Consider the following 24,767-nt stretch of genomic DNA (forward strand, 5'->3'; position numbering starts at 1 on the left):
AGATAGACTAAGAAGTTTTGTCTTCTAAACTAGCTGGCTCCGTGAGAAGAGCAAGTGATTCTTGGTCTTGGGGTCATGAGTTCGAGCCCCATGCTGGGTGTAGAGATTACTTAAAAACGAATAAGTATGTTAAAAAAAACTTCAGAAAATAAAATGTAGGTTCTATTAGTGGGGAGATGTGACTGAGCCTAAACCTTGTTGTCTCTTAAGAAAACCTGTGGAAACAACTATATAGAATTCTTTTTAGTCACCCAAGAGCATTTCAAAAAGCAATGATGAAACATTTCCGGAAGAACATCCCTACTTTTTTCACTGAAAATGAAAGAAGCTGGTGCAAAGACTTCTTTAGGGAAACGACCTTTTCAACAAATGGTGCTGGGACAACTGGATGGATACTCAAATGCAAAAGGATGCATATGGCCCCTACCTCTTACCATATACAAAAGTTAACTCAATGGATCATAGATCTAAACAGAAGAACTAAAACTATACGAACTTTTACAAGAGGTGAAATTCTTCATGAACCCAGATTGGCTCACAGATTCTTTAACGGACACCTACAGCACAAGCAACCAAGGGGAGCCTGGGTGGCTCAGGCGGTTGTGTCGACTTCGGCTCAGGTCATGATCTCGCGGTTCGTGGGTTCGAGCCCTGCGTCGGACTCTGTGCTGACAGCTCGGAGCCTGGAGCCTGCTTCCCATTCTGTGTCTCCCTCTCTCTCTGTCCTTCCCCTGCTCATGCGCTCTCTCTCTCTCCCTCTCTCTCAAAAATAAATATTTAAAAATAATTTAAAAAACTAAACAAACAAGCAACTAAAGGAAAGAAAATGGATCAACTGGACTTCATCAAGATTAAGACCTTGTGTGTCAAAGGAGACTATCAAAAAAGGGAAAAGACAGCATCCAGAACGGGAGAACATTACTGGAAATAATTTATCTGGTAACGGTCTAGTATTCAGAATATATAAAGAACTCTTACAACTCCAATAATAAAAACCTAAATAAGCCCGGTAAAAATGGGTAAAAAATATGAAGATACTTTTCCAAAGAAGATGTTCCAGTGGCCAACACGTACACAAATAGATGCTCGATATGACCGTTCATCAGGAAAATGCAAATTGGTACCACAAGACAACACTTCACGCTCACTAGGATGGCGATCATAAAAAAACAAACATTGGAAAATAACAAGTTTGGGGGAGGGTGTAGAGGGATGGAACCCTCACACGCTGCTAGCGGGAACGTAGAAACGGTGCGGACTCTGGGGAAGAGTTTGGTCGTTCCTCAAAAAGCTCGACAGAATCACCACACGACCCAGCATTCCGCTCCTAAGGGTACACCCAAGAGAAGTGGGAACACGTTCATGCAAAAGCCTGCACGTGAATGTCAGGGAAGTGTTTGCTTATGTGCGGTAACCAAACAGTTGAAACCACCACCAAGTGACAGATGACAAAACAGGAACAGTACGTCCATAAACTAGAATATGTTCAGCCGTTTAAGAAACGAAGTAATACATGCTATAACATAATGAGTCTTGAGAACACTATGCTCACTGAAAGAAGTCAGACACAAAAGGACAAATACCGTATGATTCCACTCATAAGAGGCATCCAGAACAGGCAAATTCATAGAGACAGAAAGTAGATCAGGAATATAACAAAGGTAAGTAGAGAGAGGGAGAAAGTATTAGTGATTGATCCCACAGCCCTATCCCAGACCTTCAGAATCGACATCATCAGGGGAGGCCGGAAAGAGCTGGAGATTTTTTTTTTTTTTTAATTTTTTTTTTCAACGTTTATTTATTTTTGGGACAGAGAGAGACAGAGCATGAACAGGGGAGGGGCAGAGAGAGAGGGAGACACAGAATCGGAAACAGGCTCCAGGCTCCGAGCCATCAGCCCAGAGCCTGACGCGGGGCTCGAACTCACGGACCGCGAGATTGTGACCTGGCTGAAGTCGGACACTTAACCGACTGCGCCACCCAGGCGCCCCAAGAGCTGGAGATTTTTAACAAGTGCTCCAAGTGAATGTATTATGAAGCAAGTTTGGAAAATCCTGTTATCGCATTTGATTAGAAAGAATGAAATTATACCTAATTTGATAGAGTTGAAAACGATCTCAGAGACTAGCCCCAAATCAATACCTATGATAGTGGCAAAAACAAAAACTATATATATATTTTTTAATTTTTTTTAATGTTTATTTATGTGACAGAGAGAGAGAGAGAGAGAGAGAGAGATCTCTTTGACAGAGCATGAGTGGGGGAAGGGCAGAGAGAGAGGGAGACCCAGAATCCGAAGCAGGCTCCAGGCTCTGAGCTGTCAGCACAGAGCCCTAGGCGGGGCTCGAACTCACAGACCGTGAGATCATGACCTGAGCCGAAGTCAGACGCTCAACCGACTGAGCCATCCAGGTGCCCCAAGAACTATATATTTTAACTATAACCATTTTAAAATTTAAGATTCATTTGTGGAATTTCAAAAGTCCAAGATAAATACACAAAGACATGGGCTCACACAAGCAACCCTGGCACATGCACCACAATAAACTGCCAACAGGTTAAGCCGAATTTGGTTTATTTATTTATTTGCAAATAGTCTATGTTGTAAGTATATACAAAGGCCCTCAATATATGGAGGTAAGGAACAGTCAGGACCAGTATGGGGCAAGCTTCCTGTGGTATCTTTCTACTACTGGCCTTATTCGTCTCTCCCCAGACACTCCCTGACATCTCTTCTGTGACTCCTTTGTGTTTACACTTGGCTTTTAGTAACAGAGGATTAAGCTGTGACTTTATTCTTAAGGGGATTTATATTATAAAAAGGCTTCTGGTTGTGGGAAAAAAACTTTTTTAAGAATGAAGCTAAAATCAGTCCAACAAGTGGTGGAACAGATATTTTTTATGGGGTAGCGGCAGCACTGATTTCCCTCCAATATTATTACCGATAATTATTATAAACTGTAGCTGCATAAACAAGAGATACAAATACCTGCCTTCTCTTGGGAAAGAGTTCTCACGGTAAAATGCACTCTGTTACCTTAGCCCAGACACTTTTGGTTTTCCAAAGCTACGTAAATTCATTAATGTTTGGTTTTCAGTTTTTAACCACCGAAACTTAAGCAGAGTTACAACTAAAAATCCTTATTGTGCCCCCCCGCCCCAATTTTGGGAATAATGCTTATTGTAAGATCTGTAAAAGATATGGAGAAGAATGAAAGAATTGAAATCCTTCGCACTCGGAGAACGCAGACACAACAGCTGCCCCGATGCTTTGCATCTTCCCTAATAAGAGGAACAATTACAGGAAGTGGCTAACATTTCAGAGCCCCCCACGTGCCAGAACTCAGCACTCTACTGGCATCACGTCACTGAATCTCCAGCCTTGAAGGGAGGTGCTGCTGGCATTCCCGTGTCGGTGACGAGGCAATCGAGGCTGGGAGACCCACTACGTCCAGGGGGCAGGGGCGGCGTCCCAACTCAGCACGCATGCTCCCAAGTGTGCTGCTCTCTTTCCGTCTCCATCCGCGCCTGGAGCCCCCGGGCCCTACGATCCGTTTGATGCCGCCACCGCTGCATTGTTCCTTTCGCCTGCTGGTGTTGTATTTCCCACCTGGCTCGGTTTCCACGTCCGACCAGTGCAATCGTTTCCTTGCTTCTATTTCACGTTGTCACATGCTCTTGGCCGACCCCAACCCTGGTCAGAGCCAACTCCCTGCCCTTTCCGTCCCAACACTTGTCCAGTGACCATGGAGAAAAGCAACTACAATCACGTTGATTAGACTCACTTGAAATTCGTAAGTAGTGACCTCCACTGGGATTACAATAAGGCTACTGGCGATCATGTTACATTTCTCAATCCTTCCGATCAAACCTGACTGTTTTAGAAGACTACTCTGGCAAATCTCCAACACCCCACCCCCTTCTTCACTCTCAGCAGATGACCTGGATTCTTAATTCACCGAGAAAGAGAAACAGAACTTGCACGAGCTCCCACCATGCAGCGTGCCTCTTCCAACGCCAAGCTTCCGCGGTGTTATTAGTCTCTTTCCCCTCCTACTTTCTCAAAGACTTTGTCCTGGAAACTCTCCTTGCTGCACTGTCACGTTTTCCTCTCTCATCTGTCAACGTATAAACTTTTGTTTTTCCTGTCTTAAAAAAATCCTCTCTTGATCTCACTTCCACTGCCATCTACTGCTTCAAACTTCTCTTTCCTTTTATGCCAAACCCCTCACCGTCTATTTTCATTTTTTTCCACTTTCTCTTTTCCCATTCCCATTAAAAGCGACTCGAGCTAGGCTTTTTTTCACACCACTGCACAAAACTGCACCTATGAAAAGCTACCAATAAACCCTCATGTTGCCAAATCCAATGTTCAATCCATTCATTTACTTGTTTTTTAACGAAGTATAGCTGGCAATCAATACTATATTAGTGTCACATGTACAACACAGTGACTCCACATTTAACACATGACGAAATTCTGACCACAAAGGTAGCTACCATCCTTCACCATACAAAGTTATTACAATATTTTATTTTAAAAATTTTTTCAATGTTTATTTATTTTTGAGAGAGAGACAGAGCATGAGTGGGCGAGAAGCAGAGAGAGAGGGAGACACAGAATCCGAAGCAGGCTCCAGGCTCCGAGCTGTCAGCACAGAGCCCGACGCGGGGCTTGAATTCATGAACTGCGAGATCATGACCTGAGCCAAAGTCAGATGCTAAACTGACTGAGCCACCCAGGCACCCCTCACTTGTTTTGGTTTTTAGATTCCACATATAAGTGAAATCATTTGGTAGTTGTCTTTCTCTGGCTTATGTCACTTAGCCTAACACCTTCTAGGTCCATCAATGTTGTAAGATTGCAAATTGCAAGATTTCATTTTTTTTTTAATTTTTTTTTCAACGTTTATTTATTTTTTTGGGGACAGAGAGAGACAGAGCATGAACGGGGGAGGGGCAGAGAGAGAGGAAGACACAGAATCGGAAACAGGCTCCAGGCTCTGAGCCATCAGCCCAGAGCCCGACGCGGGGCTCGAACTCACGGACCGCGAGATCGTGACCTGGCTGAAGTCGGACGCTTAAACGACTGCGCCACCCAGGCGCCCCTACAAGATTTCATTTTTTATGGCTAAGTAATATTCCACTGCGGTATAAAGATATATCATAGGCTCCCCCGCCTTTTTTATTTGAGTATAGTTGATACACAATGTTACATTAGTTTCAAGTGTACCACACAGAGATTTGACAGGTTTACACATTATGCTATGTTCCCAAGATACACTGCATCACTATCCATTCATCCACTGATGGACATGTGGGTTGCTTCCGTATCTTGGCAGTTGTAAATGATGCCGCTATGAACACAGGGGTGCATATACTTTTTCAAATTGGTGTTTTCATTTTCTTCAGGTAAATATCCAGAAGCGAAATTACTGGATCATATGGTATTTCTGCTTTTAATGTTTTGAGTAACACCATACTGTTTTCCATAATGGCTGTACCAATTTGCATTCCTACCAATAGTGCACAAGGGATCCCTCTTCTCCACATCCTTGCCAACACTTACATTTCTTACCTTTTTGACACTAACCATTCTGACAGGTGTAACGTGCTATGTCACTGTGGTTTTGATTTGCATTTCTCTGGTGATTAGTGATGTTGAGCATCACATGTGTCTGTTGGCCATGTGGTTTTCTTTTTTTTAAATGTCTATTCCGACCCTCGACCCATTTTTAAATCAGATTGGGCTTTTGGTGTTGAGTTGTATGAGATATTTATATATTTTGGATATTAACCTGTTATCAGATACATCATTTGCAAATATCTTCCCCATTCAGTAGGTTGTCTTTTCATTTTGTTGATAGTTTCCCTGCCATGCAAAAGCTTTTTAGTTTGCTGTGGTTCCAACTGTTCTTTATTATTTTTGTTGTCTTTGCCTGAGGAGACAGATCCAAAACAATATTGTTAAGACCGATGTCCAAAAGTTTATCACCTATGTTTTCTTTTAGGAGTTTTATGGCTTCAGGTCTCACATTTAGGTCTTTAATCCATGTTAGTTAATCTCTTAGCTTTAAATAACACTAATTTACTGAAAAGTCTTAAATTTACACTTTTGGTTCAATTCTCTTTCTCGTGTATCTAACTGCTTACCTAATCTCTTCTCTTGTTAATGAACACCTGCTATATGTCAAGTACTTTTCCGGGCATTTGGTCTGTGTCACTGAGCACAAGAGACAAAAATCCCTGCTCACAGGGAACAGGCATTCTAGGGGTGGAAGACAGACAGTAAACCTAGAAAATAGGTAAATTAGATATAGTATACATTAGATCATGATAAGTGTTATGAGAAAAACCTGAACAAGGTAAGAGGGATTAAGAGTGCAGCAAGATGAATGGGTGTGTGTGTGTGTGTGACTACAGTTCTTCATTGAGAAGGCAATTTTAGCAAAAAGGGAAGGGATTAACGAAGAGATATCTGGACGATGTGTTGCAGGCAAAGGGAACATCCAGTGGAAAGGCCCTAGATGGGACACGTTTGTTGTGTCTGATGGGAAGCAAGGTGGCCGTGTGGCTGGAAAGGAGAGCTAAGAAGAGAGTAACAGGAGTTTAAGGTCAGAGAGGTGATGGTGGTGGGCAGATAACTTTATAAAATACTTTAATGTCCTATTTAATTCAGCTCTGTGTATCTGTCTAACTTGGATTTATGAGAAACAGAAGGGCAGTAGATAGCATGCTTATGTCCAGTCTTTGGACAAAGGGCTAAAAATTTATGTTGTAGGTCTTGAGGATTTGGACAGCCCCCTCCTTCACTGCTGTCTGGGCTGGCTTTTTAGCAAACTTTCCTATATTTCCATTGCAAAGCCTGCAAATGAGGTTAAAAAAGAAATTGCCAATCTTAGCACATCCTTCATCCACTTCTGTGCCTCCTGCCTTAGTTTGGTCAGCTAAATAAAAATGCAGCTCTGTCTGACTAAATGAATTGAAATAAAGTGTCCTAAACAAAATTTATAAGGTAGACAGATACTGTGCGACATTCCATATGTGCTATTATAACAGCATTTGTTCTAAGGCATTATATAAATATGCTAAAGAATCATCTAATATGTAGGGGTGCCTGGATGGCTCAGTTGGTTAAGTGTCCGACTTTGGCTCAGGTCATGATCTCACGGCACCCGAGTTCGAACCCTGTGTTGTGCTCTGTGCTGACAGCTCAGAGCCTGGAGCCTGCTTTGTGTCTCCTCTGCTCTCTGCCCCTCCCCCACTCACACTCAGTCAGTCTCTCTCTCTCTCTCTCTCTCAAAAATAAACATTAAAAAAAGAATCATATAATAGGTATAAGATATACATTATATGATAACAGAACAATACATTCGATTAAGCATGCTGGCCATTAAGGCAAAAAGAAAAGTACGCTTGACCACAAAATTTTCATTTTCTAACATAACACAACGTTCTAAGAGTATAAAGACATATTATGGTAATCATAAACACATTTTCAGCAACGTTTTTAATTATGAAGATGCCAAAATTAATTCACTAAAATTATAATGTATGAGGAATACACCAAGTATCATATTCTACTAAAACAAGCAGCCTGATCAAACTACCATGAGAAAAAGTCATATGAAATTTGGCTATTTTCTCCAAATAAAGCTTAAGTGAATTTCTCATGGCAGTATTGCTGCTTTGTTATAAACACAGTTTTATTATGAAACAGTTGGTTGTTAAGTTGCTTTGCATGACTAAGCAAAGAGCGCAACACAGAGGAGAGACATAGGCACCAGCCAGAGCAACAAGGGCTCTGAGTGTTAAGCTAAAAGTTGTGGGAAACGCTAAATAATTTTAAGCGGGAGTGTAAAAGGATGAGTTGTTAGTATGGGGAAAAAAGAAGCCTAAACTGAAGGAAAGGCAGCCATTGCAATAATCCAGGGAGAAGTGCTGACAGCCTAAACTAAAGCAAAGGAAATAAGAAAAGGACAGACACAAGAGAAATTAAGGAGGCAGAATGAGCAGGTCTTGGTGATGGGCTGTATATAAAAATGAGAGAGATACAGGTGTCTGTGAAAACTCCCAAAAGGCTGAGTGGCTCAGGGAGGTGATGAGGGTTGTGCCATCACAAAGAAGATACGGGGAAAGAAAAGATTTGATGGGAATTCAGGCTCAGACACGTTGATTTTCTTTTTTAAAAAATTATTTTTATTTGTGAGAGAGAGAGAGAGGACATGTGCCTGCACACGCGATCTGCGGGGGCGGGGCAGAGGGAGTGGGGAGGCAGGGGGTGGGGGGAGAGAGAGGAGAGAGAGGAGGGAGAGAGGACAGCAAGAGAGAGAGAGAGAATCCTGAGCAAGCTCCGCACTCAGTGCAGGGCCCAACGTGGGGCTCGATCTCACGAGCCACGAGATCATGACCTGAGCCGAAATCAAGAGTTGGATGAGCCACCCAGGTGCCCCAGACGTGCTGAGTTCCTAATGCCTGTGGGGATAACACCCAAGTGTCTAACGGACAGCCAAGATATGTGCTTCTGGTGGCCACCAGAGTTTGAGGCTAAAGCGAAAAATATCTAAAGGAACAGCCACTTAAACAGCTGAAGTCATGAGTGACAATAAAATCATTCAGGGATTATGCATAGAGTGACTAGAGCTAAGGGAGCATATGGGCACTTAAGAATCGATAGGTAGAAGAGGAGCCACAAAACCAGCTGAGAGGTAACGAATACACCTGTTAGAGAACAACAAACAAACAGGAAATATGTGTTACAGGGAGAACAAAGTTTCGAGGAGGGAGTAAATGCTGCTCAAAGATTGAGAAGACTCAGAAAAAGCAGCCTTTGGTCTTGGCGATCTGGAGGTCGGTGGTAATGTTTAAAAGATAACATTCAGTGGCGAGGTTAGAGAGGAAGCCAGGCTGCGGGGCACTGAAGTGTACGTGAGCTGTAAAGCAAGGAGTAGGGATGGCTGAAATCTGGCTGAGAAGACAAGAGCCAAAGAGAAGCGGAGATCACGTTCACGTTGGGGATTTTTCCGAGAGTAAACACACAGGACGACTTGTAAACTTCGGAGGAGGCAGTAGAGATTCAAAGAATGACAAAACTAGAGGAGATGGTGGGGGAATTAGTCTCAGCAGCGTGAGGAGCACGCCAGCCTGAGGGTGTGTAAATGCCTTAGAGGGTCCAGGTGAAGCCGAAGAACGTAAATTTAGAGGCTCCAATCCGCACGGTCATGTGACTTTTCTCCCAAGAGGTCTTAGGTTTAACAAGAAAGACAAAGGAGAAAGATGTTTGAAAGCAAGCATTAGTGAGTGACAAGATGACAAACCATGCAGCTACAGAAAAGGAAGAAGATCCAGAAGTGCTGAGGTGTTTTGGGTATTAGAAAGTGGGGCAGGTGGAGGGTCGCCAGAGGCTGGGACTCTGTGATCTGAAATTTCTAAACCGGAGCAATCCCAGGCAATGGGCATAGGATGTGAGCGAAAAGAGGCCAGGTCCCTGGAACTGAGAACCTTACAGTTGTAAGGCTAAAGAAATTGAGTAGAAAATAGCAAGCTGGAATTCAATGTACAGGAACCTAAATAAGGGAAAATGGTGTTTCAACCACATAAACTAGTTCTCAAGGGAGCATGCTTTTATGGCATTTAGAGTCTGCAAAGGGGAATCAAAGATGGCACGGACCTGCCCCAAACCGAGCAAAGAATGTAGAGGCAGCATCGAACGTCCCCTTGAAAGAAGAGCAGGGAGGTGATTTACACAAGCCCCATCAATTACCATCAGCAAAGTGTATTATTTGCACGAAGTCCCAAAAACTACGTCCCGGGCAAAAGTGAGTTTCGGATCTAATAAATCTCAGATTGTTTTGTTTCTTTCTGTTTATACGATGAAGATCATGGGTCACTGGGTTGGCTCTGCTTTTCCTTGTTTTTCTGTTCACCATGATCCGAAGGAATGCAACCAAGATTATTATCTTCTTATCCACGATGAAAAATGAAGATGAAGTACATCATATGCATAAAGGACGTATTATTTGGCCTGCAAATTACTGAATTCTTGATTTAGCTAAATGCCTTCTGATGAGTTTAATTGCATTCCAATGAATAATAAAAGTGCAAACACTCTTAAGAACCTAAATTGGTTAAATCAAGCACTGCATAAAAACAATGAAACAAAGAAAAAAGCCATGTAAACTTTGAACTTGATTAGAAGAATAGCATGGGTCTGTGGCTAAAATAAGGTAAAAGCAAAAACTGGATTCAACTGAAAAAAGATAAAAGGGAAGAAATTCCTTGATAACATGAAGCATAGAATGATAGTTGATGAGGAATAAAATACAAATGTTTAAGGAAAATCAAAGGAGTGAACCACTGAGTTAGGGGAAGAGAAAACAAATACTACTGCCTATTATTTACAAGTATATGACACATTAATACTTTGAGGATGATGATCCGTTCCTTACAATCTCTACTTGGAACACTTATATGAAAAAATGAGCAAAAATTATAGTCTAGGAGACAGCATAGACATTTCTGATAACCAAGAGCTGTCTGGCTACAAAATATTTCTAGGTAATTCTTCCGTTATCTTTTGTTTTTTCCCATACTGTCTATCATCCCGCTGTTTTGTGTCTTTTAGAACCAAAATTTTCAGAAAAAGCAATCTATATCTGCTGTTTTCGTTCCTTCTGATTCTGTTCACCTGCCCACCGGTCTCTTGAAACTGATCTACCAAAGGTCCTAATGGCTCATGCTAGTGACCGAATGCAATAGCCTCTTTCCAGTTATCATTCTACTGGACCTTTCTGGAACATCCACCCACACTCTTGACCAAATATTTTCTGACTTCTATGATACTCCATTCTCACTGCTGGTTAATAGTCGTATTTTAAAATTCTCTGTAATTGCCTCTTCTTGTTTCACTTACCTTTTAAATGTCGATTTAAGAAGCGTTTTAAACTTTTTCTCTTTTATACCCACAATATATTTTGCAGATGAATTAGAAAATTGTAAGAACAAGAAGAAAATATAAAAAACTGACAGGGCCAGAAACTCAGCGTGTACTATTAGCAGCTGGTGATACCCTTGCAGGCTGTATTTTATGCTTTATGATGAAACCAGAAATGAGTAGCAGAAGGAAAACTAAAAAATTCAAATATTGTGGACATTAAGCAACACACCATTCAAATAACCAATGGGTCAAGGGAGCAATGACAAGGGAAATTAGAAAATACCTTGAGAAGAATGGAAATGAAAATCACCACATACTGAAACTTATAGGACACATGAGAACACTGCCTACGGTGTTGCTTTTGCTACAGAAACTTAAGTGGGTACTGGGGAGCACCCGGGTGGCTCAGTCGGTTAAGCGTCCGACTTCAGCTCAGATCATGATCTCACGGTTTGTGGGTTCGAGCCCCAAGTCGGGTTCTGTGCTCACAGCTCGGAGCCTGCTTCCCATTCTGCGTCTCCCTCTCTCTCCGCCCCTCTGCTGCTCGTGCTCTCTTTCTCTCAAAAATAAATAAACGTTAAAAAAATTTTTTTTCAATAAAAAAAGTGGGTACTGAAGCCTCTATTATTGTTGAATTGTCTATTTCTGTCTTAATGTCTACAGTTTTTCCTTCATGTATCTTGATATGCTCTTCTTACTAGGTGCAGTTATATCTTGCTGATGGATGGCCCTTTTCTCATTATAAAATGTCCCTATTTATTTCTGGTAACATTTTTTAAAGTCTATTTTATTTGATACTAGTAGAACCACTCCAGCATACTTGTGGTGGTCGTTTGTATATCTTTTCCCATCTTTTCACTTTCACTCCTTTTTCTTTTTCTTTTTTGCATCTAGAGTACGTCTGCCGTTAACAGCAATTAGTTGGATGTTGTTTTTAAACCTAGTCTGACCACATGAAAAGATGTTCATCATCACTTACCATCAGGGAAATGCAAATGAAAACTACGATGAGCTATCAACTCCCACCTGTCGGAGGTGGCTAAAATCAGCAACACAAGAAACAACAGGTGTCGGCAAGGATGTGGCGAAAAAGGAACCCTCTTGCGCTGCTGACGGGAATGCAAACTGGTGCGGCCGCTGCGGAAAACAGTATGGTGGTTCCTCAAAAAGCTAAAAATAGAACCATCTTACGACCCAGCAGTTGCACTGTTGAGTATTTACCCAAAGAATACAAAAACACTAATTCAAAGGGATATATGCACCCTGTGTTTACTGCAGCATTATTGACAATAACTAAGATATGAAGAAGCCTAAGTGCCCATGGACTGATAAATGGATAAAGAAGATGTGTCCTATATATATACATACTAGATTATTTGGCCATGATAAGTATGAAATCTTGCCATTTGCACTGATACGGAAGGAGCTAGAGAGTATGCATGCTAAGTGAAAGAAGTCAGTTAGAGAAAGACAAATATCCTGTGAGTTCACTCCTATGTGGAATTTAAGAAACAGAATGAGCAAAGAGGGAAAAAAAGAGACAAATCAAGAAACAGACTTTTAATTACATGGAATAAACTGATGGTTACCGAAGGGGAGAGGAGTTGAGGGATGGGTCAAACAGGTGATGGGGATTAAGGAGGGCACTTGTACTGAGTACACAATTGCCGAATCACTATATTGTACACCTGAAACTAATATAACACTGTATGTTAATTGGAATTAAAAAAATCTAGTCTGACGAATTCTGCCTTTTGATTGGATTGCTCGATCCATTCCCATCTGATGGCAGTACTGACATAGCTGATTTACATCTACCATTTTACTTTGTGTTTTCTATGTGTGTTAAGCCTCGGACGTTGCTTCTCGGGGAGGCACAACTTTGGGTGTGCCCACAATCACTGGGATGACAATAGTTTTTGGCAGTTCTCCTGGTCCCTTTCCCTGACCGTATCACGGTGTTAAGCTCCACTGTAGTCAGCTAACTATTGTTTCTGAGAATGCCTGGGACACAGATTGCTTTGGACAGTAATACAATCAAAATTGGGCTCCTTGAAGGCATGGTTCCCATGGTCAGTATTTAATATTTGTTATGAACCCAGGAGGGCTCCTTCTAGCTGCCTTTCTCTCATTCTTTTCTGCAAACTAGCCAGCCTACAGTCAAGCTTGTTATCTTCACTGAACCTATCAAAATCCTCTCAATTACCTTTCACCACACTCTTCTACCTGTTTTTCTTAGAGCATCCTCAGGCTTAAGCTTCTCTCTGCTGTTTAAAATAAAGTCAGTTTCTTTGCAAAGAGATTAGGAACTATTTTCTTTTTTTTTTTTTTTTTACCACCTGCTTCTTCCCCCAGGCAATATCTTTGACCCAGGCCTCTAGAGCTGGGAGTAGGGCTCTGACACCTCTACTCCAAAAGGTGGGTGGTAGTAATCTCCAGTCTCAGTGTGGAAGCAATGCCTTATGAGCTGGGAAAAGAGAAATCAAGGTTTCAATATTCTCAGTGGCACAGAGCCCAAGGCAGACTCTCAATTCTGTAAGTGAGGTCTGGGGGGGCAAGAAGGGAGCTCCGACCTCTGAACTGCACTCGCACAGAATTTAGCCTTGGCAAGTAACTGAGGGCAGGCAGGATGAGAAATGGCGGTGTCCTGCTCAACCCTGGGAAGTGAGTCTCTGACTAGGAGCTGCGGGTAGAGGGAACCCTGTGTTCTTGGCTGCACCAGTCTGGAATGGAGTTTCGGCCTCAATGAACTGAAAGGAGGGAGGGATCAGTCTTAGTTCAAACACTACAGACCTTCATTTCTTATCCAATTTTAGCTGATTTTTTGAATATATGCTTCTCCATGTGCCGTATGGCCTTAAGAACATTTCTAGAGACTTTAAATGGTATTTTAAAATATTTAATCAGTTTCAGTGGGAAGCAGGTCCATGGAGCTCCTCAGGTTGACACGACGGGAGCTGATCTCTTCAGTTTGTTCATTTACTACTAAATAAAATTCCATCGTATAAACACACGAACAGTGTATTTATCCATTCTCTAAATGATGGACATTTGGGTTGTTTCTAGCTTTTTTTTGCTACTACTGCTGCTATGAGTATTCTTATACATATATTCTATACATGGGCAAGTGTTCCTGTTGGTTGTGCAGTATGTATACACAGAGGAAGGGGCTTTTTAGATCAAAACTTATGCCAACTTTACAAGGCAATGCCAAATTGTTTTCTAAAGCACCTGTTCCAGTCGATGCTTATAACCAATAGGATATAAAAGTAAGGCCTTATTGATCTATATCCTCTATAGCCTTTGTTATTAAGAGACTTGACTGTTGAAAATCTGAAAGGTATAAACTTGTACCTTGTAGTCACTAATAAAGGTAAATATATGTTTAAGTTTATTGTTCTTGTATATTTCCTCTTCTGTGAATGCTATTTGTTTCTTCTGCCCCATTTTTTGATCAGGTTGTCTTTTTCTTATTGATTTGTAGATTTGTACATATTTTAAATATTCTTTGTCAGCGCCGTACATAAATGTTGCCAGTTGGTGGCTTGTCTTCAATTTTTCTAATGTGACTTTGGATAAACAGAAGTTCTAATTTTAATATAGTTGAATTTGTCAATCTCTTATGTTAGTCCTTTTTGTGTTTTAAGAAATGTTTCTCTAGCCCAAGGAGACAGATTTTTAAAATTATTTTTATAATTTAACAATTTTAAAATTATCTCCTTCCATATAGAGTAGATTTATTGAATAGGTCCTCCTTTCCACGCTGATTTACAATGCCCCTTCTATCATACATGAGCTCCACTTATGCCCATGTGTTTCTGGGCTCTATCCTGCTCCAATGGCCAATCTGTCTATTCCTGTACCAATGCCACTTGATATTAATTACTATAACTTTATAATAAGTCGTAAGCTGGTAGGAGTGTCTTAGATAGTTCAGGCCTGTTGTTTTTCCACTCAAAATTTCAAATCAGCCTGTCATAATACATACACACACACACACCCTACTGGGACTTAAAAAAAAATTTTTTTTTAATGTTTACTTATTTTTGAGAGAGTGTGAGCAGGAGAGGGGCAGAGAGAGACAGGGAGAGAGAAAGAGAATCCCCAGCAGGCTCCTCACTGTCAGCAGTGAGGCCGATGTGGGGCTCGAACTCACGAACTGTGAGATCACGACCTGAGCCAAAGTCAGACATTTAACAGACTGAGCCACCGAGGCGTCCCACCCTATTGGGATTATTACTGGAATTACACCGAATATATAGGTTAGGGGTTACAAATTGGGGTCTATGGACCCAATTATGCTTGCAGAAATGTTTAGTTGTGTAGCAGGGAGTTTGACACAATTTTGAAATTTGAATGCTTCTTACAGCGGACCCCTTCTCCCCCACCACCATCATATTGTACGTTGATTCAATCTACATAATACTTTTCTGCCTGGTCCTACATGTTACTGAATTTGCCACTCAGTCTTACATACCATTCCTTCCAAGGATTCTCTTGAGGGTCCCAACTTCCTTCTGAAGATACCAGCTGAAGGCTCCAAATTTCCCACTTCCTTATTATGCAGAAATACTTAGCCCATCTTTGTCTAATTCTGCAACGTTGGCCATACCCAAAGGATATTACTTTTTATAACTAGATAGATTCCTTTTATCTTCCAGATAAAAGAACAACTTTTCCTAAAAGGAATTCTGAAATCTTAATGTTACTTACTCAGAATATGGCCAACTTTAAAAATAATCTTTTCTTTTATGGGTTTTGTACAAAATGAGAATCATATGATACTACTTCGCCCCACTTGGTTAACATGGCTAGCGGTTTATCAATTTTATGATCTTTCCAAAAGTCCAGCTTTTGGTTTCATTGATTTTCTCTATTAATTTCCTGTTTCAAATTTCAATGGTATCTGCTCCAATATTTTATCTTCTGCTTGTTTTGGATTTAACTTGCTCTTCATTTTTGAATTTGCTAAATTGGAACTTAGATTCTGGATTTTAGGTATTTCTTTTTTTCTAACCTGCATTCAGTGCTAACAATTTCCCCCTAGGCATGGCCTTTGCTGTATCCCATAAATTTTCATCGGTTGTATCTCCATTTTCATTTAGTTCAAAATATTTAAAACTTTTTTTTTGGACTCATGTTTTATTTAGAAGTGTGTTTTTTAGGGGCTCCTGGGTGGCTCAGCTGGTTAAGTGTCTGACTCTTGATTTGGGCTCAGGTCATGATCTCGCGGTTTGTGAGTTCGAACCCCGCGTCGGGCTCTGCACTGACAGGGCGAAGCCTGCTTGAAATTCCCTCTCCCTCTCCCTTTGCCGCTCTCCCACTTGTGCACTCTCTCAAAACTAATAAACAAACTTAAAAAAAGAAAAGAAGTGGCTGATCTTTAAATACTGTGAAAACTTCCAGTTACCTTTGTTACCGATTTCTAGTTTAATTCCATTGTGGCCTGAGCGCATGTTCATATGATTTTTATTTTTCTAAGTTTGTTTGGGTGTGTTTGATGGCCGCAGATGTGGTCAGTCTTGGTGAAGGCTCCAGGTTGGAGTGAGAGTGTAATCCTCTGTGGCTGGATACAGTATTCTGTAAGTGTCGGGTAGATCCGGTTGGCTGACTGGGCTGCGTGGCTACATCCTTACTCATTTTCTGCCTGCTGCTGCCAATCACCGGCAGGGGGCTGCTGAAGTCTCCAGCCTAAGGGTAGATTCACCTACTTCTCCTCGCAGTTCTATCCGTTTTTGCCTCATGTATTTTGACGCTCTGTAGTTAGCCACATACGCAGTAGGGATTGTTATGTGTTCCTTAAGAACTGCCCCCTTTTGTCATGATATAATGCCCCTCTTTATTCCTGAAAACTTCCCTTGCTCTGAAATATGGTTTGTTTGTAATTAATATAGCTATTCTAGCTTTCTTTTTTGCAGGGTTAACATGGTACATCTTTCTCCATCCCTTTATTTTACATCTATGTCTTTATATTTAAAGTGAGTTTCTTTTCCATAACACATATAAATGAGATACCTGTCTCTGATTGGTGTCTTTAGACCTTTCATAGCTAAAGTGATTATTGATATAGTGGGATTACTATCTACGGTATTTGTAACTGTTTTCTGTTCATCATTGTTTTTTGCTTCCTTTTTTGTCTTTTTTGTATAATTGGATTCTCTCCTCTCATAGCATGTCAATTATATTTCTTCAAATATATTTTAGTGGTTTCCCCAAGGTGTGCAACATACATTTATAACTAACCTAAGTCTACCCTCAAGTAACACCATACTGCTTCACGGGTAGTGCAGGTGCCTTATAGCAGAGCATCCCCGGTTCCTCAACCCCACTCCTCAGAACGCTGCTGGCATGCGTTTCACTCTTCCATAAGCTATCATCATTGCTGCTATTGTTATTTCGAGAAAACTGTCAGATCGGTTAAGAAAAATGATTTTCTTGTGTCTTCATTTATTCCATTTCTAACTCTGTTACTTTCTTCATGTAGACCTGAATTTTTGACCTCTGTCATTTTTCCTTCTTTCAGAAGAACTTAACATTTCTTTAGGGCAGATCTGTCTACTGATGACAAATTCCCTCAGTTTTTGTTTGAGGAATTCTTTATTTCTCCACTGTTGAAGGATAATTTCATTGGGTACAGAATTCTAGGTTGGTGGATTTTTCTTTCAAAATTTTCAGTATTTTACTTCATTCTCTTCCTGCTTGTATAGCTTCTGAAGAGAAGTATGACATAGTTCTTATCCCTGTTTCCCTTTAGGTGAGGTTTTTTCCCCCCCTCTGACTTCTATTTCCTCTCTGTCTTTGATTTTCGTCTCTCTTCGTCTTTGACTTAATTTTCTCTTTGAGATTTTCTGCAGTGTGAATGATATGCCTAGGTATAGGGTTTTTAAAAATATTTATCCTGCTGGGAATTCTGTGAGCTTCCCGAATTTGTGGTTTGGTGTTTACAAATAATTTTGGAAATTTATCAGTTGTTAATAACTCCGAATATTTCTTCTTTCTTCTTCTGGTATAGCCATTATGTGCATGTTACACTTTTTTGAATTGCCCCACATTTTTTGGACACTCTGTTTTTTCCAGTCTTTCTTCTTTTTCAGTTTGTCAAGTCTCAATTAACATGTCTTCAAGCTCACTGATTATCTCCTCGGCCCAGGGCGTTATTCTTATGACACCATTAAAAGCACTCTTCATTTCTATCGTAGTGTTTTTTACTTCTACGTTTCCTTTTGATTCTAAGAGTTTCTCCATCTCTGCTTACATTACCTCTCTGTTATATGTTGGCTACGTTTTCTACTGGAGTCCTTAGTTATATGAATCATGGCTATTTTACATTCTGGTCTGCTAGTTCCAAAACCTTTGCCATCTTTGGATTTGGTTCTGGTGTTTGCTGGGTCTCTTCAGACTGCCTTTTGCCTTCTGGCACGCCAACTGACCTTCCTGAGAGCCAGCTACGATCTAGCAGGCGAACGTTACTTAAGGAAATAGGTCTTAAGTGTGAGGTTCTGTTTACCTGGACGACGTCAGGATGGGTTTCCTGTCTGCTCTGGCTGCCGGTGTCAGAGGCTGCAATTTCCTCTGCTGTCCTTGTGTTGTCTCCTCTGCTGCTGTCATTTCCCTAGAGACTCCTTCGTGCACACGGCCCGAGAGGCACAGTTCTGTCAGTCGTACCCCTCTGTCAGACAGGAGCCCTGCTGACGTGTGGGGAGGTGGGGGGAGAAGCTCTTCCAAAGCCTGTGGTTAGGCCTCAGTCGGCTAGTGAGCCTGTGTCCCCGGGCTGTGACCCTCACAAGCGCTTTCAGGTTTTTGTTTTCCTTCTTAAGTGAGACAGAAAGGCTAGAGGGGGCCAGAGGTGGGTACTACGTTCCTCAAGGTTGGTTAGGCTGTGGGAAAACACCAGTGGTCGGAACCTGGTAAAACAGTGTCCTGTCTGTGAAGGCCTTTGCTAAGGAGAACCGAACGCTCTGGGAGTCTCTCGGATGATTACTTTTCCCTTCCCCTCGAGGGAAGGAGGGAAGATTTTTCTCAGATCTCCACTGTGACACATGGTGGGGCTCCTCTAAAACTCACAAAAGTACCTGGGACCCTCGTGGCTGGGTCTTCACAAGTTCTTCTCTCTCAAGCTAGCCCATGCTCAGACTCTAGCAATTAGCCAAACCACTCTCTAAATATGCCTACCAGATGCTGGCTGCAGTGGCGGTTTCTGGGCAGTTTCTGCCCTGGGTAAGCTCTGCGTCTCTGGATCTGCCCGTCCCCAGTTTTCAGGTCCCTGCGCCCTGTGGTCTCAATTCTCTGATGGATCTAAAAAGAGTTGCTGATTTTGAATGTTTCAGCTTTTTTCTTGCTGTGAGGATAGGAATCACCGTGTTCAAACTCTACACGTTGGGACGGGCTAAATTACATAAAAAAAAAAAAAAAATTCTTTTGTATCTCTCCAGTCATTTACTTAGACTAATTAGTTTTCTAGCGGGAATTTACTGCAACAAAGTGAGTACATGTTTTAAGGGTTTTGATACATACTGCCAAACTCCCCTCCAAAGAAGAGGTAACCAAAATAACCTACATTTATTTTTCTGCTCACAAACCTTCACTGGTCCTTCACTGGTCACAGACGATGTCCACCCAACTCTACCAAACACACGAGTCTCTGACGGCTGCATAGGGTTACTGTACAATATGGCCCTTATCTGTTTTCCGGTTTGACCTGTCACTACACCGGACCCAGTTCTTCGGTTTTAGTGTCTACAGCATGCCACGATGATTCATTTTGTTTTTGGTCGAGTCACGTCTCCATCTCGACAGTGCTCTCCCAAGTCTTCGTGGTCTTTTCAACTCAACCCGCACTCCGTTACTGCTCCCTGAGGCCTCGCCCACACAGCTACCTACCGCACACTACTTCTAGCACACTCTGACAGGGGTCAGCGAGGCAAGGAGCTTTCAGAGAACACCTCTATAATAGAGGGCACAGAGGATAGGCCCCAGTTTACTCTCTGCAAAGTAAAAGGGACTAGTTTAGGTAATAAAACTAAGAATTTCTAACATCATTTGGAGTAACTAAAAGTTGACGGTTTAGGGCAGAAAAGTACAGTGGACTTTTGCTTCTTATTGTATTTGTGGGTTCCCCTCCATTGCTCTAATCTAGTTTCATTTTTTTTGCCCAATTTGAAACACCAATAGCACCAAAAACTAATATCCTGAATAAATTTATTCTATTAAGAACCTAGTTAGTGACATTGAAAAACGTACCTAGTTTTCCTCTGGCTCTTTAGAAAAACCCATATACAAAACAACTATTTCTTAGATAAATACATAAAAAGTTGAACTAAATTTGTGTCACAAAGAAGATAAAGTCTAAACAATAAGCAAATGCGTGGCACAAAGAATTATAATTAAAATGAAGGGGCGCCTGGGTGGCTCGGTCGGTTAAGCATCCGACTTCAGCTCAGGTCATGGTCTCACAGTTCGTAGGTTCTAGCCCCGAGTCGGGCTCTGTGCTGACAGCTCAGAGCCTGGAGCCTGCTTTGGGTTCTGTGTCTCTATCTCTTTCTGCCCCTCCCCTGCTCGTGCTCTATGTGTCTCTCTCTCTCTCAAAAATACATAAACATGAGAAAAAATTTTAAATGAAGAAAAGCTGTTACCAACTCTGAAAAGTAGTATTTTTTCAGCCTTAATGTTTGATTTTTTTAAAAAAACTTAAAAAATCCAAAAAACAACTCACGTTCCATTTGCTCAAACATTACTGAAAAGAGGAAGTCTCGCGGTGTCATGTAAGATTCGCCCTCATGTTCCAGTGAAGAAAACTGCATGAAGCGCTGTTTACGAAGGGACAGTTTTTCTCCCATCTCTCCAGAGTCGGCCATTCTCTAAAAGAAAAAGGGATTGCAATTTAAGACTTTTTTTTAGGATGAGTCCTCAACTTAGCTACTTTTAACACGATCTTGAAAGAGTAGTTTCAGTGTCTAGGTCTGCCAATCTCCGATTGTTTACATCGTTCGTTTAACCACTGTTTACTTGAGTGTCTACCTGCCCCTCTTTCAGGCTCGAGGAGCCTTTCAGGCTCAGGAAGATGACAACTAACGAATACACACGGAAACTCATGCAGGATAATGAGAAGCGCCAGGAAGCAAGAGCAGGCCGGATAAAAGTCGTAAGGGGTAGTATTTCAGAGAGGACGGTGAGGGGAGGCCTTTCCAAAGAGCTGACACTTACAGAGACTAAATGAGCGCAGTCATTGAGCCACGGGGCTCTCTGGAGGAAGAGAATTCTAAGCAGGGGGTAGCGTAAGATCCAAACCCAGGAGATTCCCGTGTGTGTGTGTGTGTGCGTGTGTGTGTGTGTTTCTAGGTAAGCTAGAAACTGTTCAGGGAACAGTGTGGCAGTCAATAAAATCAGAGAGATGGGTAGGCAAGAGTTCAAGTACAGTTGTGCTTTTTCACAAAGATAAAACATGTCATGTCTGATAAACAGCCCTGCTTTCAGAAATCTACTTACGTCACAGGTGGAAAGTGCTAAAAGGATAAGAAATGGGAACTGGTAAAATACTCTTAGTACAAGAGCCTGTATATCTCAGGCAACGGCACCTAGATCTCGACTCAAACGTGGACAGAGACAATATCGAAATCTTTGTTGCTGACCCTTCGTTGAGCACTTGTTATGTGCTAGGGACTACACTAATAAAGCCTTCCACACCATTACTCAGTCCTCACCATAACTGAACAACAGACACTGCAGGAGGCATGGAGACTAAAGTCAATGGCACAGCCAGTATAAAAAACCAGAAGTGTCCAACTCGCAGTGTTTGGACCCTTACCTACCACACTCACCTCCCATCCAAGGCCGGGCATCGTATCCCAGACATGTGGAAGGAGACGACACAGGGGTTAGCGCAGACACCAATGTCAAGATGGCAGCAGATGCAGAAATCCGAAAGCATCCTCTCACCTTGGATTGTTTTCCTTACACCACTGCTCTGATCTGAACCACAACATCCTCCCTGGACACATCACTTTCCTTTCACAGTTACTACCACTGAACCTATTATTTGCCCTGACACACAGTGACGTTCGCTGACTAGAATCGAAGGGGGGGAAAATGTGAATTCCAGTTGCTTCAACCTCTCCAAATTCAGAGCCAACAAAATTCTAAGTCAACAGCTCCTTTTGGGCTGATCTCAGTCCTTTGCCTAGTATTAACGCTCTCTCCTCGGTTTGACTGTTGCTTTCTTCGACCAGCTAGTTTCATACCTCTGTGGTGGTCTGTGTAGTGCATTTCAGAATACTAAACATACATACTCAGTAATACTGCAACGACCTGAACCCCTAGCTTCCCCAGAACTTGTCTATTTGTGTCTTTCCTTTTATTTCTCCTTAAATTACTACCACAAAAGTAACCCAAGAGTCATGTTTTCATTGTATTACTCCATACTCTTATCCTAATCATCAGAAAAGTGAATTTTGGGGCATCTGGATGGCTCAGCTGGTTAAGCGTTCAACTCCTGAATTCAGCTCAGATCATGATCCCAAGGTCGTGGGATCGCGCCCCGTGTTGGGGTCCACGATGAGCACGGAGCCTGCTTAGGACATTCTCTCTCTCCCGCTCTCTCTGCCTCTCCCCTACCCCACTCATGCTGTCTCTCTCCAAAGAGAAAAAAGGAAGGAAACTGGATTTTATTACCACTCCAAACGTTTTATATGAGGCAGATATAGTAACAGATAACATTATTACTTTATTTAAGAAGCTGATACCGAGTATTTGTAGGAAAACAGTGGTAAACAAGACAAACGTTAATTCCTATCAGCATGCACTAAGTGCTCTGGCAGTGAAAAAAAGGATACAAATGAGATAGGAGAGAGCGGGCAAGGGTCTGCTCAGTAAACGTCACAGCACTGCCAAAGTCCTAGATATGAGAGAGAATACAGTACAGCAGAAGAATGGAAAAAAGTTAAGGGCATATACACTATTAGTTTAGAGAATCGTTCTATTTACTATACTAATATTATTGTATAGTTTATTAAGAAATTAACAAGAGTGAGTGATCCATACAAAAATACAGTGTAGTTCCAAATTCTTTTTAAAATTTTTATGTTTATTTATTTTTGAAAGACACGACAGAGACAGAGCACAAGCAGGGGTGGGGCAGAGAGACAGGGGGACACAGAATCCGAAGCAGGCTCCAGGCTCTGAGCCGTCAGCACAGAGCCCGACGCGGGGCTCGAACTCACGAACCGCGAGATCATGACCTCAGCCTGAGTCGGACGCTTAACCGACTGAGCCACCCAGGCGCCCCTATATTTCCAAATTCTTAAACAAACGTCTTTTTTTAATGCTTCCTAATATGTAAATTGCTCCTGACTAATTAAAAGAACAGCTTTTTGCCCAACTTAACCCTTTTTGTGTAAACAAACTCTTAAATTTCAACCAACTAAAAGGAGTCCATTACTCATTTATGCTCCTCCTCAAATGGTTTCATAACAGGATGGACTGTTACCTCTGCGTCTCTTGGTTTTCATGATGTCCTCCCCCTTGTAGCAATCCTATTCTTTCCTGGTGTGTCAAAAATGACCGAGAAGTAAAAACAAACCTTCCACTATTTTACAGCAAGACATGAAAACTACTTGCAAAGAAATCCTATTTTTTTCTTCTAGGAGATTTGGACCCTAAAAATCCCCTATCTCATGGTTACCATTCCATATTTTCCATATGCCTGTATGTCTGTAACTTGCATAAGCATAACATTTCCGAGGAGCCTTGAGAAGAATCAATTATTCTGGGAAGTGCCATTTTCAATAATGGTCGACTGGGTTGTCATCCCTTCCAGTTTTGATTAAATGTCCTCTCCAGTGAACAAGAAAAAGTAGAGGAGGTAAAACTAAAACTGCCTTTCACGGGCAGGTCTCTGAGCTTAAAGTTGGCATATGAATCCCAGGCCATGAACTTAGAAGGTCACTTAGAAGCAAATGACCTCCAAATCTGTCCTACCGCCATGACTTTATCAGCAGATGCTATGAAACACAACTGTCTGACAACCCCTACGAACACCCTCACAATCCACTCTGGTATTGTGGCCTTTAATTCCTGCTACTTCGTGGTATAAACACACCTATTCTTTCAACTACCTACAAACCTTTCAACTCCCATGGCAGTACTCCCATGGCATAATGTCTCTTTTTTTCCCTCATCCTTTCTACTACCTCTCCCGCTCTGCTTACTGAGTACACAGCTGTCACTTGGAGGTCGCCACCACCGTCGGTTCTAATCCTACCACTTCTCTTACGGAACACAAAGTGGAGGCTCCAAGTCAGCCTCTTCCCGTTAGTCTTCCCCGCATCCTAATCCACCCTTCAAGTAAAAACTTACTGGAGCATCTACTGACTTGAGGTCTCTCTAGGAAGAGACAGGACACGTACGAGTCAAGGCGGCAACAGGATAGTAGTAAAGCCTAACAATAATAGCCGGTGTTAATACAGAGTACACGCAGGGCAGCGTGCTAACGTCTTTACAACCTTCGCGGTAACCCCAACAGCAGACATCTTTACCATCTTCATTTTACAAAAGAAGAAACCGTGGCTTGTCAAGTGTTAACGGCTTGCTCAGATTAACACAGCAAGTAAGTCCGCAGCACAGGCAGTGTGACGATAACCCCAGTCTCAACCACTACCCTATACTCGCTCCTCTAAGACTTACAGAAGTTAGCAAAACAGAGAAAGCAGTGTGGGTAACGATGGCTGAGGAAGCTCGTGAAAACAGTGGGATTTAAGCTAGGCTCTAGAGAATAAAAATGACTACAACAAGAATTAGCCATATTTAGGCCTGGGCTAACTGTTGTCCATTTCCTAAA

The 24,767-nt window shown here is 41.8% G+C and overlaps 1 protein-coding gene across 1 annotated transcript in view; it reads right to left on the reverse strand.

The window, feature by feature from the left end:
* Nucleotides 1–24,767, reverse strand: part of MICU2 (mitochondrial calcium uptake 2) — a 142,281-nt gene that overhangs the window by 86,900 nt on the left and 30,614 nt on the right. Inside the window, exon 2 of the mRNA XM_045453937.1 lies at nt 20,649–20,793. Within this exon, the coding sequence (XP_045309893.1) occupies nt 20,649–20,793 (145 nt within the window). The remainder of the gene's footprint in view (nt 1–20,648; nt 20,794–24,767) is intronic.

Source organism: Leopardus geoffroyi, chromosome A1 (assembly GCF_018350155.1).
Source record: "Leopardus geoffroyi isolate Oge1 chromosome A1, O.geoffroyi_Oge1_pat1.0, whole genome shotgun sequence".
Lineage (NCBI taxonomy): Eukaryota > Metazoa > Chordata > Mammalia > Carnivora > Felidae > Leopardus > Leopardus geoffroyi.